General features: G+C 42.8%; 1 protein-coding gene and 1 long non-coding RNA gene across 2 annotated transcripts in view; both read right to left on the minus strand.

The window, feature by feature from the left end:
- Positions 1–17743, minus strand: part of LOC138977945 (NXPE family member 3-like) — a 49403-nt gene extending 31660 nt beyond the window's left edge. The window contains exon 1 of the mRNA XM_070350553.1: positions 17645–17743. Coding sequence (XP_070206654.1) covers positions 17645–17718 — 74 coding nt within the window. The 5' untranslated portion in view covers positions 17719–17743. The remainder of the gene's footprint in view (positions 1–17644) is intronic.
- On the minus strand, positions 13054–16566 carry LOC138977954 (uncharacterized). Its single transcript, XR_011459534.1, has 3 exons — positions 16357–16566; positions 13631–14124; positions 13054–13258 (listed from the first exon to the last, which is right to left on the minus strand). It is a non-coding gene; the product is annotated as an uncharacterized lncRNA (long non-coding RNA).
- Positions 17744–18018: the final 275 nt, after the last annotated feature.

Genomic DNA, 18018 nt, shown 5'->3' on the forward strand with positions numbered 1-18018 from the left:
TTCATCAGCTCGAGTTGTCTGAAGAGTCGCGTCCCGTCACAACATTCGCAACACACATCGGATTATTTCGGTACAAGCGTTTGATGTTCGGAGTGACGTCAGCGCCAGAAATCTACCAACATACTATCCAAGACGTGATTCGCGATTGTCCGGGTGCACGGAACATGACAGATGACATCATCATACATGCAGAAACAGTCGAGGAACATGACCGGAGACTCGACAAGGTACTTCACACACTACAAGAGAATGGCCTCACACTCAATCCAGACAAATGTGTCTATCGGATGTCCGAACTTCAGTTCATGGGGTTTCTACTCTCGGAGAAAGGGATAGGGCCAACATCCACAAAAGTAGAAGCCGTGAAAAACGCAAAACAGCCGACTGTAGCGTCGGAAGTCAGAAGCTTCTTGGGGTTAGTGAACTTCAACGCTCGCTTCATAGAAAATTTGGCTACCAAAGCCGAACCACTCAGAAAATTGACTAGAAAGAACGCACCATTTCAGTGGAAAACAGAACAAGAAAAGGCATTTCAAACTTTGAAGGATGATTTGTCGAAAGCTGAAAACGTCGCGTACTTCGATCCGAAAGCCGAGACGCGTATTGTTGCAGACGCGAGTCCAGTCGGACTAGGTGCAGTTCTCACACAAGTTCAGAACGGTGAGAAAAGAGTGATCTACTATGCTAGCCGTAGCTTGTCGGATGTCGAACGACGTTACTCACAAACTGAGAAAGAAGCATTAGCTCTTGTATGGGCGTGCGAGCGATTTCAACAGTATGTGTACGGTATTGAGTTCACACTTGAAACCGACCACCGCCCACTGCAGTTCATCTATTCCAAACGTTCGAAACCGTCGGCGCGTATCGAGCGATGGGTGCTTCGGTTGCAGAGCTACCAATTCACGGTGGAATACAAGCCGGGCTCACAGAACATTGCCGACTCGTTGTCGCGACTCGTGAACCAAGACACTGAACGTGAACCAAGACACTGAACGTGAACCAAGACACTGAACGTGAACCAAGACACTGAACGTGAACCAAGACACTGAACGTGTTTGTGGTCGAAACGTTGCGGAAGAGTATGTGTACTTCGCTGCAAAGAAGGCCGTACCGAGGGCAATGACAGCACATGAAATTGAAGAGGCTTCAGCTGTAGATGAAGAGTTGTCTGCAGTGAGAAAGTGTATCAAATCAGGAAACTGGGAAAAATGCCCGAACGTAGCATACAAAGCGCTGAAAGATGAGTTGACCAGCCTTGGGAAACTTGTTCTACGTGGCACACGCATTGTGATTCCGAAAGCACTGAAAGAACGCGTGGTTGAAATAGCACACGAAGGACACCAAGGGGTGGTGAAAACAAAATAAAGAATTCGAACCAAAGTGTGGTGGCCCGGTCTCGACAAAGATGTTGAAAAATGTGTACGTTCTTGTCACGAATGTCAAATTGTCGGAATGCCGTCAAAGCCGGAACCGATGGTTCGAACCACATTCCCAGATGGTCCATGGGAAGACTTGGCAGTTGACTTGCTTGGTCCGTTGCCAAGTGGAGAGTCGATTCTATACTGTTCAAAAAAAGAAACGCATAGTTGCTACTTGCCAAATTTGTTTTATTTTTCGAAAAAATTAACAGAAAATCCAATATTTAGATTATTTGTTTGAAATTTGGTATGGACACAGTTCAATGCACACACAGTTCATTGGCATCTTCAAATCAATCAGTCAATCAATACGATTGGGTGCCGAGGCTGTCAAGTCAGTAGGGGGTGTGACTGCCTTGAGCAGCAACAACTGCCCGGCACCTTCTGGGCATGGACTGGATCAGATGCCGGATATCTTGCTGTGGGATGGTGTCCCACTCCTCCTGAAGTGCCTGCAATAGATCGCGGTGATTTGCCGGCGCTTCTTCTCGCCTGCGCACACGTCTGTCCAATTCATCCCAGAGGTGTTCTATCGGGTTCATGTCTGGCGACATGGATGGCCAGGGAAGCACCTGGACATGGTGGTGGGTGAGGAACTGGGTGGTGAGTCGTGCTGTGTGCGGGCGAGCGTTGTCCTGCTGGAATATGGCATCCTGGTCAGCCAGAAGAGGAAGGGCGTGTGGGCGCAGAATTTCCTCTACGTATCGCTGGGCAGTTATGCGCCCTTGGACGTGCACCAGGGTGCTCCTTCCAGCGGTATTGATCGCCCCCCACACCATGACGCCTCCACCACCATGAACGGGTGCCTCATCCACACAGTTGGGCGCGTAACGTTCGTTTACTCTCCGGTAGACCCTCCTCCGACCATCATGTCGCTGGAGCAGGAAGTAGGACTCGTCGCTGAACCGCACGTGTCTCCAGTGATTCCGGACGGTCCAGCGAAGGTGCTGGTTGCCCCACTGCACTCGGTTCTGGCGATGGCGGCGGGTGAGGCCAAAAAAAAAAAATTGTCTGTTTCTGGTCACCCGACCGACCCTAAATTTCGGCGCCGACCCTAAACTTTTTTTTCCAAACTCAAAATTTTTTTTTTTTTTTTGGTGGTAAAGGACAGGGTGAGAAAATGAACAACAAAAACGTATGAAAACGAAAGTCCGCTGACGATTTGTAAATGTGTTGAGTGTCTTGTCTCTATGTATAGTGAATCTTTGCGCGATTTTTAAAGTTAGTTTTATTGGTCTACATTTGGGGTAAAAAAAAAAAAAAAAAAAAAAAAAAAAAATCCCGACCTACCGACCCTATTTTTTTTAGCCATGTTACCAGAAACAGACAATTTTTTTTTTGGCCTGAGGACAGCTCCTCTGTGAGGTCTGCGAGCTCTCAAACCAGCTTCATGCAGGCGGTTCCGCACGGTCTGGTCCGATAATCGGTGTGGCCCGGGGAGAGCCTGGACAGAAGATGAGGCCGACAGGAAACGATTCCGGAGGTGGCGGAGCCGTATGAAGCGGTCGTGAGCAGCAGTTGTCGCCCTTGGTCTTCCCGCTCGTGGCAAGTCAGCAACGGAGCCAGTGGCTTGAAACCTGACCCACAGTCTACTGATGGTGCTCTGGGACACGTGGAAGTGCCTGGCGATTGCACTTTGACTTTGGCCTGCTTGTAAACGACCCAATGCAATTTGGCGGTCTTCTCTGCTCAATCGGGCCATCTTTCGTCGCTGAATTGTCGTCTGATTTCTTTGTGGCGAACAATCCGCTTTTATGGGTTTTGGAAGACATGGTGAGAGCTCAATATTCCCCGAGTTTCACGAGATTACACTGAAGCATGACGAGTGGTCATGCCAAATGAGCAATTTTGACATTGTAGCCACTGATAACGCATGCGTCACGTGCAGAGCTCACTTGTGGCAATGGACGAAAGGTCGACGACCAGATAAACATTTTCTGCAGTTTGGTGGATATCCTTGTAGCCATATAACTAAATTAACCAAATATTACAAGCTATGCGCTGCCTAAATGGCGGGGTAAAAACGGTCATACACGTAAAAGGCGTGGGAGTTTCAGCCCATGAACGAAAAAAAAAAAAAAATACAAGCTATGCGTTTCTTTTTTTGAACAGTATAGTAGTAGTAGACTACTATAGCCGGTATTTCGAGACCGCAGTCCTGAGAAATACAAAAGCAGAACAAATTGTGGAGTGTCTGGAAACAATGTTCACAACACATGGGCTACCATTTTCCCTGAAATCGGGCAATGGTCCCCAGTTCATTTCCGCCGAATTCAAAGAATTCATGACTACACACGGAATTATGCACAGGCACACAACGCCATTGTGGCCACAGGCCAATGGTGAGGTAGAACGCCAAAACCGAACATTGATGAAAGCGATCAAAATAGCACACTCCGAAGGCAAAGACTGGAAAAAAGAACTGAACACATTTCTGTTGTCATACAGAACCACACCACATCAGACTACTGGAGTTAGTCCAGCAGAACTGCTTTTCAAGCGAAAACTTCGGACAAAACTTCCAGACATTGATTCCATCGTCAAGGCCGAACTTGATGAAAACATCCGTGACCGCGACAAAATCCGGAAAGAAATAGGGAAACAGTATGCCGATGATAAGCGCCGTGCAACAGAAACAAAGATAGATGTAGGTGATGACGTGTTGCTTCAGCAGAAAAGACAGGACAAGTTGGCAACCACTTTTGAGCCGGAACCATACAAGGTGGTAGACAAAACTGGTTCTCAACTTCTTGTCGAATCACCACCCGGTGTTCAGTACAAGAGGAACGTCGCACACACAAAGAAATATGTTCACAGCAAACAGACAAACGAACATACAGACAACGCGAACGTTCCGGACACGCAGACAAACACACAGACAAACACGCAGACACATGACCAAACAGTTTGTCCACAACCGCTCAGACAGTCCACCAGAATCAGAAAACCACCTGAGAAGTTGAAGGAATACATTGTGGGAAACATGTAATTTTGCATCATGCAAATGTTTGGAAATGCTTTTGTTGAGGTTGAACAAAATGTTGATATGTTTGAAGTTTGACAGTAATGTTCAGTATGGCTATTGAGTGTTATGCAACAGTTTAAATGTTTAAACAAATGTATTTACAGTTCGTGGTCAAGTGGACAAGATTTAAATTTTGAGTTTATTAACTGTTCAAATGTTTGAAGAAAGAAAAGGAATGTAGCATAGCAGACGACACGTTAGTGATGTGATTGGGGAATTGTCTCCCTTACATGTGTACTCGCCAATGCCACCTACCGGAGTGAGACAGTACGAATAAACAGGCAGTCAAAATGAACTACGAGTTCGAGTGTATTAGTATGGTTGTGCTTCGAGCAGGTTATGTCTGTCGTACCCTTGGGAGCGAGTCTACATGTGTGTGTGAGGATTGCACAAGATCTCATTCAAGGACAACTGCACCAACAACAAATACACAGTCATTTTATCTGTTTGCCTTCTTTTGAAAATTATACATGGAGTTGATATGATGCGTTAGTTTTAACTGTGTGTGTGTGTGCGTGTGTGTGTGTGTGTGTGTGTGTGTGTGTGTGTGTCTGTGTGTGTGTGTGACGGATGAGTTTGTGTTACTGTTTGTTGATTTCTTACGGGAGCCTTGAAGGCTTCGCCTGTTGTTTTTATTTTTTTAACATTTTTACAAATCGCGGTTTTAGGTTCGACGTAATTTGTAAAATATTTTTTCCGTTTTTACAAATCACGGGTTAACAGCTCAATTGGAGGTTTAATTGGTGTCAGTGTGTAGACATACATACTGGGGGAGTGGCTTAGGAGCCGGCGAGCAGATAGCTGTACCGTATCAGCGTCTGTTGCTAGAGATCGTTCTTACTGCGGCGTCCGAGTTGAGACGGAAGTGTTCCGTCTATCTGGGTTGATAATCGGGGATTAATGTAGAGTTGTGTCCTCTTAGTCAGGTTTGAGGCACAAAGTTTACGAAAAAAAACCATTCTCTCTCAAGGGTGGAAGTCAAATGTCTGCCAGACTCAGCAAATAGATTAGGCAGCCCATGATCACTGTTGAGATTGTAGTTGAACTTCTATCGGATTTGTTGTTGGTTATGTTGTTGAAGACGTATATGTTCTCGAATTTGAATTGATGTTGTTGTTGTCGTCGTTGTAGATGAAATCAAGGTTGTTACGTGTCAAATCAATCGTGTTCCACCTACTGTTTATCAGTGTAAAGCTGTTGTTGGTGGTGTTGTTGACATTGTAGTTGTTCTTGGTTTTTGAGTTGTTGTCAGTGTTGTTGTCGTCGTTGTAGTTGTTGTAGTTGTTGCCCAATGTTGTACTGTGTTGTGGTTGTTGTTGTTTTTGTTATTGTTGATACAGTTTCGCTGGTTTCTCAACAATGGTGTTGTTGTTATTGTTATTGTTGATGTAGTTTGCTGGTTAACAAAAGTGTTGTTGTTGTGGTTGTAGTTGTTGAGGTTGTTGTTGTTGTTATTGTTGATGTAGTTTCGCTGGTTTCTCAACAATGGTGTTGTTGTTGTTATTGTTATTGTTGATGTAGTTTGCTGGTTAACAAAAGTGTTGTTGTTGTTGTAGTTGTTGTGTACCCCCCGCGGGTCAGGGGGAAGAATTTACCCGATGCTCCCCAGCATGTCGTAAGAGGCGACTAACGGATTCTGTTTCTCTTTTTACCCTTGTTAAGTGTTTCTTGTATAGAATATAGTCAATGTTTGTAAAGAATTTAGTCAAGCAGTATGTAAGAAATGTTAAGTCCTTTGTACTGGAAACTTGCATTCTCCCAGAAAGGTCATATATTGTACTACGTTGCAAGCCCCTGGAGCAATGTTTTGATTAGTGCTTTTGTGAACAAGAAACAATTAACAAAGTAGCTCTATCCCATCTCCCCCCCCCCCCCCCCCTTTCCCCGTCGCGATATAACCTTCGTGGTTGAAAACGACGTTAAACACCAAGAAACCAAACATAAAGAAAGAAATAAAGAAAGAAAAGCTGGCATTAATCTCCTACAAGTCATCAATCAAGCAAAAGAGACACTAGTGTTTTGAGACCATCGTTAAGATTTTGTCAAGTTTTTGTCAATAAGTTGGGAGGATATAGAATTTGTAAAAGTTGAAGACAACAACCAGAGAATAGCTTACGGATGTGACACAAATGCTCATGTGAAAGTATGAAATACCAGCACCAGTTTGCCCGGTACATGTATACACAGATATGTGTGAGCATATTTTCCCCCACCCCCACCACACACATGTACCCACACACACGAACCCCTGCCCCCCCCCCCCCCCCCATACACGCATATGTGCATTTCAAATGGAGAACAAGAAGGGCAAAGCCCATACGACTCACATGCTTTTCACATTTTTCCTACCAAAATACATGTGACCTTGACCCAAGGTCAAGGTCATCCAAGGTCATGCAACACAAAGCTGTTAATTCAAGACATAGGAAGTACAATGGTGCTTACTGGCTCTTTCTACCATGAGATATGGTCACTTTTAGTGGTTCACTACCTTATTTTGGTCACATTTCATAAGGGTCAAAGTGATCTTGACCTTGATCATATGTGACCAAATGTGTCTCATGATGAAAGCATAACATGTGCCCCACATAATTTTTAAGTTTGAAACAGTTATCTTCCATAGTTCAGGGTCAAGGTCACTTCAAAATATGTATACAATCCAACTTTGAAGAGCTCCTGTGACCTTGACCTTGAAGCAAGGTAAACCAAACTGGTATCAAAAGATGGGGCTTACTTTGCCCTATATATCATATATAGGTGAGGTATTGAATCTCAAAAACTTCAGAGAAAATGGGGAAAATGTGAAAAATAGCTGTTTTTTAGGCAACATTTATGGCCCCTGCGACCTTGACCTTGAAGCAAGGTCAAGATGCTATGTATGTTTTTTGGGGCCTTGTCATCATACACCATCTTGCCAAATTTGGTACTGATAGACTGAATAGTGTCCAAGAAATATCCAACGTTAAAGTTTTCCGGACGTCCGGACGACTCGGGTGAGTACATGTATAGACTCACTTTTGCTTCGCATGTGAGTCAATAAAAACTGATTTTGTATGCATGGTTATGACCCTTCGGCTGGCAGTATTCTTTTGATTGTCTACTTTTCCATGTTAGATTTCTTTTTACATTTAGTCAAGTTTTGACTAAATGTTTTAAGATAGAGGGGGAATCGAGACGAGGGTCGTGGTGTGTGTGTGTGTGTGTGTGTGTGTGTGTGTGTGTGTGTGTGTGTGTGTGTGTGTGTGTGTCTGTGCGTGTGTAGAGCGATTCAGACCAAACTACTGGACCGATCTTTATGAAATTTTACATGAGAGTTCTTGGAAATGACATCCCCGGACGTTTTTTTTCTTTTTTTCGATAAATACCTTTGATGACGTCATATCCGGCTTTTTGTAAAAGTTGAGGCGGCACTGCCACACCCTCATTTTTCAATCAAATTGATTGAAATTTTGGCCAAGCAATCTTCGACGAAGGCCGGACTTCGGTATTGCATTTCAGCTTGGTGGCTTAAAAATTAATTGATGACTTTGGTCATTAAAAATCTGAAAATTGTAAAAACAAATTTTTTTATAAAACGATCCAAATTTACGTTCATCTTATTGTTCATCATTTTCTGATTCCAAAAACATATAAATATGTTATATTTGGATTAAAAACAAGCTCTGAAAATTAAAAATATAAAAATTATGATCAAAATTAAATTTTCGAAATCAATTTAAAAACACTTTCATCTTATTTCTTGTCGGTTCCTGATTCCAAAAACATATAGATATGATATGTTTGGATTAAAAACACGCTTAGAAAGTTAAAACGAAGAGAGGTACAGAAAAGCGTGCTATCCTTCTCAGCGCAACTACTACCCCGCTCTTCTTGTCAATTTCACTGCCTTTGCCACGAGCGGTGGACTGACGATGCTGCGAGTATACGGTCTTGCTGAAAAATTGCATTGCGTTCAGTTTCATTTTGTGAGTTCGACAGCTTGACTAAATGTTGTATTTTCGCCTTACGCGACTTGTTTGTTCATCGGTACGTGTACACATTCCTGTTGTTGTATTTTTAGCATCAAGGTGTTCAATTTTTCTTATCTAAATTGAATTTTTAACCCCCCGCGGGTTAGGGGGAAGAATTTACCCGATGCTCCCCAGCATGTCGTAAGAGGCGACTGACGGATTCTGTTTCTCTTTTTACCCTTGTTAAGTTTTTCTTGTATAGAATATAGTCAATTTTTGTAAATATTTTAGTCAAGTCCTTTGTACTGGAAACTTGCATTCTCCCAGTAAGGTAATACATTGTACTACGTTGCAAGCCCCTGGAGCAAATTTTTGATTAGTGCTTTTGTGAACAAGAAACAATTGACAAGTGGCTCTATCCCATCTCCCCCCTTTCCCCGTTGCGATATAACCTTCGTGGTTGAAAACGACGTTAAACACCAAATAAAGAAAGAAAGGTAATATATTGTAGTACGTTGCAAGCCCGTGGAGCAATTTTGTGATTAGTGCTTTTGTGAACAAGAAACAATTAACAAGTGGCTCGATCTATCCCATCTCCCCCCCCCCCCCCCCCCTTTCCCCGTCGCGATATAACCTTTGTGGTTGAAAACGACGTTAAACACCAAATAAAGAAAGAAAATGGAATTTTTCAGATATCTCACAGGAGCGTTTTTCATCAAAACTGTGAAAATGATAGCTGTTAGAAGTAAAATAGCATTAACACTGTAAAGCTCAACAAAGTCAAAAGAGACATTTCTATTTACCTCCTAGCTTTGCTGATCAAGGTGGGTTTTTTTCCCATTACAGCATTTGAGCAAGACCAGAGAACAACGAAGAGGAAAGATTATAATATCAGAGATGACCAAATGAAGATTTGTTCGGATGTTTCCTGACACTGCCACGTCAAACACTCAAATATAGCATCAGCTAAGTAAAGGGAAATAACTCAGTGTATACAGTCCTCAAAATGATTGACAGCTCCCTTATTGATGGCCGCAGGAGCGGTCATCTATTGGAATGCATTCGGAGAGGTGACATGTCTCGTTTTGTTACCGTTCTCACGAGATCAGTTAGTTTTTTTTCTCTCTCTCTCTCTCTCTCTCTCTCTCTCGCTCTCTCTGTATCTCCCTCTGAGTCTCTCCGCTTCTGTCTTTCTATGTCTGTCTCTGTCTATGTGTGTGTGTGTCTCTCTCTCGCTCTCTCTCATCCGACTCCTGGCACACAGGTCAAAGCAGAGGTTAACTTGAGTTCACGTGTACCTAGCAGGAGGGGGGTGATTCGGGTCAGAAGTGGGGTAAAGCACTTTGGTCTTCAGTCTTTGGGTTATAGGTTTCAGTGGAGAAGATGCCAACGTGAAATTGCACTATGTTCTACTATTTATTGTCCCTGTCTATCGGACACGAAGAAGGGAAGCTACAATCGCCCCAGGCCATATATATATACTCTTTGTTTCCTGAGCCTGGACCATTGAGACGGTTACCTCATAGATCTGTTCATTCTTCAGTTTGTCGGTGTCAAAAGTTATACCCCCATTCCACACAACCGTTCTTTGTCCCGTTCCCGTACCAACCAAGGAATGCTGCCACAACAATGGAACGCTGCGTAAACAGCCGTTTTTTGGCATCTTTCAGCAGCGTCTGACCATAGTGGCAGCCGTCCTTGGTCGGTAAGAAGGGAACGGGACCTAGAACGGATGTGTGGAATGTGGGTATGACAACTCAGTGTGTGAGAGCGCTACCGTTGCGTTACCGTTGTTTTAAGTTCCTTTAACGATCCAAGCGTTCCGTTACCGATGGGTTGAGGTTCCATTACCGTTCATTCTAATCAGGAGGGGAACGGCTAAAAATGTGAACATGCAGCCCAAACTCAGCCTGCCGTCCCTACCGACCCTTCCGTTTAAAGCAGTTCCGTTGACGATCAGTTACGTTCCATTGCGGTTCTGTCCCGATCCCTCCCGTGCCCGCACCGTTCCTTGGTCGATACGGGAACGGGACGTAGAACGGTTGTGTGGAATGAGGGTATAAGACTCGACCACTTGGCTTATGGTGGAGACAGCTGGAAGATCTCTGGATATAATTGAAGAGGAGTAGTCTTCCTTTTAGAAAATGTGTACTCTGCCTTGCAGATTACAAATTTGTGCTGTCGGGGCTGGGTAAAGGGAGTGGAGGGTAAGGGGGTGGGGGGTGGGTAAGCGAGGGGTAAGAGAGACGAAAGAAAAAACTGGAGAGGGAAAAGTCACTGCCTGAAGTATTCAATAAAGCCACACACACACACAAAATTACCACATATGCAGGTTTTCAATTCATATTTTTGCAAAGTATTTGCACAAGCATGTGAGTATCTGAACAAGCATGTGAGTATCTGCATACTCTGTGAGTATGTTCGTGGCTGCTTTCATGGGGTGCCTGTATCCTCAGGAATTTGAGGATTTCTTTTATCTATCTTTTTCTGACACCGTTGATTTAACGTCATTTTTACAGGACAGTTTTTTTTCCTTTCAGTTATAAGTTGTAGTAGTTTGACCTTATTGTTTTGGGACAAGAAGAGCTTGTTCACCAGTAGCAAAGACTCACTCAGTCCGTCAGTGTGCCTGAGTGTGTGTGATGGGGGGGGGGGGGGGGGGCCGGGGGGGGGGGGGGGGGCTCTCCCGTGACCGGCCACCTGCAATGTACGGACAGGTTTGCACTGGCCCAAGGGTGTCCGTTCATGAGAGGGACTGCAAAACTAGTGTGAAACATAAGTAATCAATTTATCCACTTGACTATATTCACAACAGGGACCTATCACTCTTCTTTGCATGTTTTTATGCCTACGGATTTTCAAATACTCTGCAACACATGCAATCCAAATTCAACATGTGCCCGTACAATACCGCTTCTTTTATGAAAACATTGCTTCGGCCATGTTGATTTTAATCGACCAAATTTCTTGTATGGTATGGATTGCACAACGCCCAAACGACACCTTTAAGATACCTCAACGGTAAGATATCTCAACGGTAAGATATCTCAACGGTAAGATACCTCAACGGTAAGATATCTCAACGGTAAGATACCTCAACGGTAAGATACCTCAACGGTAAGATATCTCAACGGTAAGATATCTCAACGGTAAGATATCTCAACGGTAAGATACCTCAACGGTAAGATATCTCAACGGTAAGATACCTCAACGGTAAGATATCTCAACGGTAAGATATCTCAACGGTAAGATACCTCAACGGTAAGATATCTGAACGGTAAGATATCTCAACGGTAAGATACCTCAACGGTAAGATACCTCAACGGTAAGATACCTCAACGGTAAGATACCTCAACGAAAAGATACCTCAACGGTAAGATATCTCAACGGTAAGATATCTCAACGGTAAGATACCTCAACGGTAAGATATCTCAACGGTAAGATATCTCAACGGTAAGATACCTCAACGGTAAGATACCTCAACGAAAAGATACCTCAACGGTAAGATACCTCAACGGTAAGATACCTCAACGGTAAGATACATCAACGAAAAGATACCTCAACGGTAAGATATCTCAACGGTAAGATACCTCAACGGTAAGATACCTCAACGGTAAGATACCTCAACGGTAAGATACCTCAACGGTAAGATACCTCAACGGTAAGATACCTCAACGGTAAGATACCTCAACGGTAAGATACCTCAACGAAAAGATACCTCAACGGTAAGATACCTCAACGGTAAGATATCTCAACGGTAAGATACCTCAACGGTAAGATATCTCAACGGTAAGATACCTCAACGGTAGCTTGCTTTTACCTTTTAAACACCTTTTTTCTTTGGAGGTATCCGAAAGGCACAGCAAAGGTGCTCATTTACATAATTTAATCAGCAACTTTGACACACCCTTGAGACACCCTTGGAGTACTTTCTTTTGCTAGGGGCAGCCATGGTGTTCATACTATATACTACCGTGCGCGCGCGCACGCGCGTGTGTGTGTGTGTGTGCGAGCGTCACGGTGTGTGTGCGTGTGTGTGTATATGTGTATGTGTGTGTGTGTGTGTGTGTGTGTGTGTATGTGGGTCACTCTCCTGAAAACTGGTCAGATGTGTGACTTGAGTGCCCAAAAATAAAGTTAGTCAAAATTGAAATATTTTTGGTGTGTTTGGTTTGTTTAACATCTCAACTTTTCAACACAAGGTTTTGAAAAGCAAGATAAACTTTTGGAAATGTTGTAATCTAAGATAATGTGTTGAAGGTTGCCTTGTCTCGCGTGTAACACAGGACACCATTAGAGGCACATTTTTACTCTTATCATAAAAAATACAAGTAATTATCATGCAATTTCCAATGAGATACAATAGAAATTGCTTCATAGAAGTACCAGAAGTTTCAAAATATACCATACACTTACATAATGGGGGATTACTATGAGGACGCCAGATCGACCATTTCATCATTTACAGAAAACCTTTCCAGCAAGTGATCAGATATTGCTATCTGCAAAATTGTATGATTTAAAGAATCTCCATGAATAGTTAAAACAGGTATATGGACATACTTTGAAAAATCTTGGTAATACATGCAGATATTCATCAAATGACACAGAACGTCTCGCGTGTAACCATGGACACCGCAAACAAACACAGACACCAATATCAGTTAACCATGGCTTTATTTCAGTCAAAACGAAACAACTTTTTATTGAAATGTGTGTCTGCCACGCCTGTCAAGAGTTGGGACTGGCAGCACCTCAACTACTTCCTCAAACTTCACAAAAAATCTCTCCTCCACAGCAGGCCACACAAACGATGATCGTTGTTTCCTAAGGAAACGGACAACCACCCCATCCAGTGTGTCAATCTGTGGACAAACAAATGAACCTTTCTTAAAATAGAAAATTAAAAATAGTAACTGAAAAGGATTACATCATGAATTAAAAATACAAGGAGCAAGTGACACCAATAAACTTGGAAATGTCTACCTCAGAAAAGCAGACAACTAAAGCTCTGCATTCATACCAACTAGGGGTAATTTGTTACTTGAAATACATGTATACATGTAATTGATTCCATTATGTAACCTGCACTTACCATGCCATGGAAAGACTTTGCTAGGAATGTCTGCACAAATCAGTATGGATACAGAAAATTAAAAAAATGACTGCATGCAAGCAAAGTCATTCCAGTATAATTGAAAAACATGTTAAGAAAATTATTTACAGTAGAAACGTACCGGTCTCTCTGATCTGCTCCTGGATCAGCATTGACAGGACTGGCAGAAAGGATAGGAGCCTTAGCAGCATCCTGGATCAGTATTGACGGGACTGGCAGAAAGGATAGGAGCCTTAGCAGCATCCTGGATCAGTATTGACGGGACTGGCAGAAAGGATAGGAGCCTTAGCAGCATCCTGGATCAGCATTGACGGAACTGGCAGAAAGGATAGGAGCCTTAGCAGCATCCTGGATCAGTATTGACGGGACTGGCAGAAAGGATAGGAGCCTTAGCAGCATCCTGGATCAGTATTGACGGGACTGGCAGAAAGGATAGGAGCATTAGCAGCATCCTGGATCAGTATTGACGGGACTGGCAGAAAGGATAGGAGCATTAGCAGCATCCTGGATCAGTATTGACGGGACTGGCAGAAAGGATAGGAGCATTAGCAGCATCCTGGATCAGTATTGACGGGACTGGCAGAAAGGATAGGAGCATTAGCAGCATCCTTTCATCTGAAAAAAGAATGCAACAGTTGGAGTCAGATATTTTAATTGCTACCACAGCTTTACATCTCACATTGAGGTACATAACAGTGCATGTTACAACCGTCAAGATCCCAAGATACACACATTGGAAACCAGAGTGGTTCTGTCCTGAACACATCCTCGTAACACAAAGAAACAACAAGTCCCGTAAGGCGAAAATACTACATTTAGTCAAGCTGTGGAACTCACAGAATGAAACTGAACGCACTGCATTTTTTCACAATGACCGTAGTCCGCCGCTCGTGCAAAACGCAGTGAAACTGACGAGCCTGTTTAACGCGGTAGTGGTTTCGCTGTGCTGCATAGCACGCTTTACTGCACCTCTCTTTGTTTTAACTTTCTGAGCGTGTTTTTAATCCAAACATATCATATCTATATGTTTTTGGAATCAGGAACCGACAAGGAATAAGGTGAAATTGTTTTTAAATCGATTTCGGAAATTTAATTTTAATCATAATTTTTATATTTTTAATTTTCATAGCTTGTTTTTAATCCGAATATAACATATTTATATGTTTTTGGATCAGAAAATGATGAAGAATAAGATGAACGTAGTTTTGGATCGTTTTATATAAAAAAAAAAAAATTAATTACAATTTTCAGATTTTTAATGACCAAAGTTATCAATTAATTTTTAAGCCTCCAAGCTGAAATCCAATACCAAAGTCCGGCTTTCGTCGAAGATTGCTTTGCCAAAATTTCAATCAATTTGATTAAAAAATGAGGGTGTGACAGTGCCGCTTCAACTTTTACAAAAAGCCGGATATGACGTCATCAAAGACATTTATCAAAATAATGAAAAATATGTCTGGGGATATCATGCCCAGGAACTCTCATGTAAAATTTCATAAAGATCGGTCCAGTAGTTTACTCTAAATCGCTCTACACACACACACACACGCACAGACAGACACACACCACGACCCTCGTCTCGATTCCCCCTCTATGTTAAAACATTTAGTCAAAACTTGACTAAATGTAAAAATGACTACACGCTGTGTAAAATCTGCTCCAGTGCGAATGAAAATGCCAGTATATGTCATAATTTCTGTCCCTCATGCATCGCTGACACCGCATGCGGAAAGCAGCAATGGCGTCTGCTATACGAACGAGACAGCTCTGGCTATGATGAGAGATTCAAACGCTATTTCTTGAGATTCTCAACAAAACAAATGAACCTGAACCACATGATCTAATCTTCATTTAAAAAAATAGAAAATAAACTAACAAGAGGCGCAAAACAATCATAAACAAGAAGGGCAAAGCCCATACGACTCACATGCTTTACACATTTTTCCTACCAAAATACATGTGACCTTGACCCAAGGTCAAGGTCATCCAAGGTCATGCAACACAAAGCTGTTAATTCAAGACATAGGAAGTACAATGGTGCTTATTGGCTCTTTCTACCATGAGATATGGTCACTTTTAGTGGTTCACTACCTTATTTTGGTCACATTTCATAAGGGTCAAAGTGACCTTGACCTTGATCATATGTGACCAAATGTGTCTCATGATGAAAGCATAACATGTGCCCCACATAATTTTTAAGTTTGAAACAGTTATCTTTTATAGTTCAAGGTCAAGGTCACTTCAAAATATGTATACAATCCAACTTTGAAGAGCTCCTGTGACCTTGACCTTGAAGCAAGGTAAACCAAACTGGTATCAAAAGATGGGGCTTACTTTGCCCTATATATCATATATAGGTGAGGTATTGAATCTCAAAAACTTCAGAGAAAATGGGAAAAATGTGAAAAATAGCTGTTTTTTAGGCAACATTTATGGCCCCTGCGACCTTGACCTTGAAGCAAGGTCAAGATGCTATGTATGTTTTTTGGGGCCTTGTCATCATACACCATCTTGCCAAATTTGGTACTGATAGACTGAATAGTGTCCAAGAAATATCCAACGTTAAAGTTTTCCGGACGGACGTCCGGACGGACGGACGGACGGACGACTCGGGTGAGTACATAGACTCACTTTTGCTTCGCATGTGAGTCAAAAACGAAAACTTCTTTTCACGTTGGACTGTACCTAGATCTACTCTCCCCATGAATTTGCCACTTGATTGCGTTTTTCTGACAGAAAGGCATTTTTGTTTTTAATTCAGTTTGTAAACATGACAAAATCATATTAGTGGTTTAAGTTCTACACGCTAAATAGTACAAATAGAGCCGTCGTACAGCTCAAACTTACCTCAAAGGTTGTGATCACATGTACCGTCTCGCACGTCTGTCGTCAACTTTGGCGCGGACCCCGCAACAACAAAGTTTTCCTGCGTCTAACCGCGTGCTCGATTGTACGAAAACACGTTTGCACCGTGTAACCCCCGCAGGGACTCCCTTATATTCATGCGCGAATGGGTTGAAAGATCGCAAGTTTGCCAGAAAATAGTTCTGCAATGTGCGTTCACGAATCGCAAATTTTCGGACACCACTTGCAGATCTATCAGAACATCTCATTAAACTTGCTCTACAGACTCAACTTGAATCTCATTCAATCGCGATTAACGACCTCGAATATTTTACTATGTCAGAGTAGAATTATCCATCAGCTGAAACAGTGTGCACAAGTTATGTTTGGGCATGGCGTTGAAGCTAAAAATAGGACACCAGGCGTGACGAGCGAGACGATTGTTTCTACATGGTCAAATGCAACTAAGTTATTATCGAAATATCGTTTGGGCGCATCGGGCGGGTGAAATCAAATTCATACACAGGAATTTGCAACAATTGTAGATAAATGTGTCATCAAATGGGTAAATTTGAGGCATGTGTATGCGCAGAGACAGCATGTCATACTTCGAATGGAAAAAAGTGGCGATTTCAGAGCTTCTGCAGTGCAAAGCAAATCACAGAATAATATATTTACAAACGCTTTAGTTCTTGTTCACACTGTTGCTCCAAATAACACTGAAGACAACAAAACACAAACAAATAAAGGAAGGTAATTATTTTGTTGTTTATTTAAATGTTTTTGTACACTGTCCCGACTGACCAGTTTCTAGGAGAGTGACCCATGTGTATGTGTGTGTATGTATGTGTGTGTGTATGTGTGTGTATATATATGTGTGTGTGTGTGTGTGTGTGTGTGTGTGTGTGTGTGACAGACTCTAAGACAGCCAGACAAGACAGATCGTCGCACGCAATCACGCACGTAAACACGCACGCACCCACGCACGGACACACGCACGCACACACACACACACACACACACACACGCACACACGCACACACACACACACACACACATTTCTGTCAATAGACACAAAGAGAAACGCACCCCTTCTCTCTCTCTCTCTCTCTCTCTCTCTCTCTCTCTCTCTCTCTCTCTCTCTCTCTCTCCTTGTCTCCCTCTCTCTTTGTCTCCCTCTCTCTTTGTCTCCCGGCTCTCTCTTTGTCTCCCTCTATCTATCACACACACCCTCACATACAAGCACAGATAAACAGACAGAGGAAAAGACGCACAGATTCCTTAAACGTACCAGAAATATGTCGCAGTGAAAAGTATCCACGCCACAAGAACGAGAAACAACACCACTCCTTTTGTCACAGCCATGATTTCCTGTACCACTCACTCTTCGTACGGACTGAATGTGAGCGTGACTTCAAAGCCTGACACGCGCTACTCAGATAAATTATATGGCTAGCGCAAAGGGCCATACATCTCACTTAAAACACGTCACGTAAGGCGATAATACAACATTTAGTCAAGCTCAGTCGAACTAACAGAATGAAACTGAACGCATTGCATTTTTTCCGCAAGACCGTACACTCGTAGCATCGTTTGTCCACCGCTCGTGGCAAAGGCAGTGAAATTAACAACCCAGAAAAGCGCGGAAGCGGTTGCGCTGAGGAG

This window comes from Littorina saxatilis, linkage group LG10 (genome assembly GCF_037325665.1).
Source record: "Littorina saxatilis isolate snail1 linkage group LG10, US_GU_Lsax_2.0, whole genome shotgun sequence".
Lineage (NCBI taxonomy): Eukaryota > Metazoa > Mollusca > Gastropoda > Littorinimorpha > Littorinidae > Littorina > Littorina saxatilis.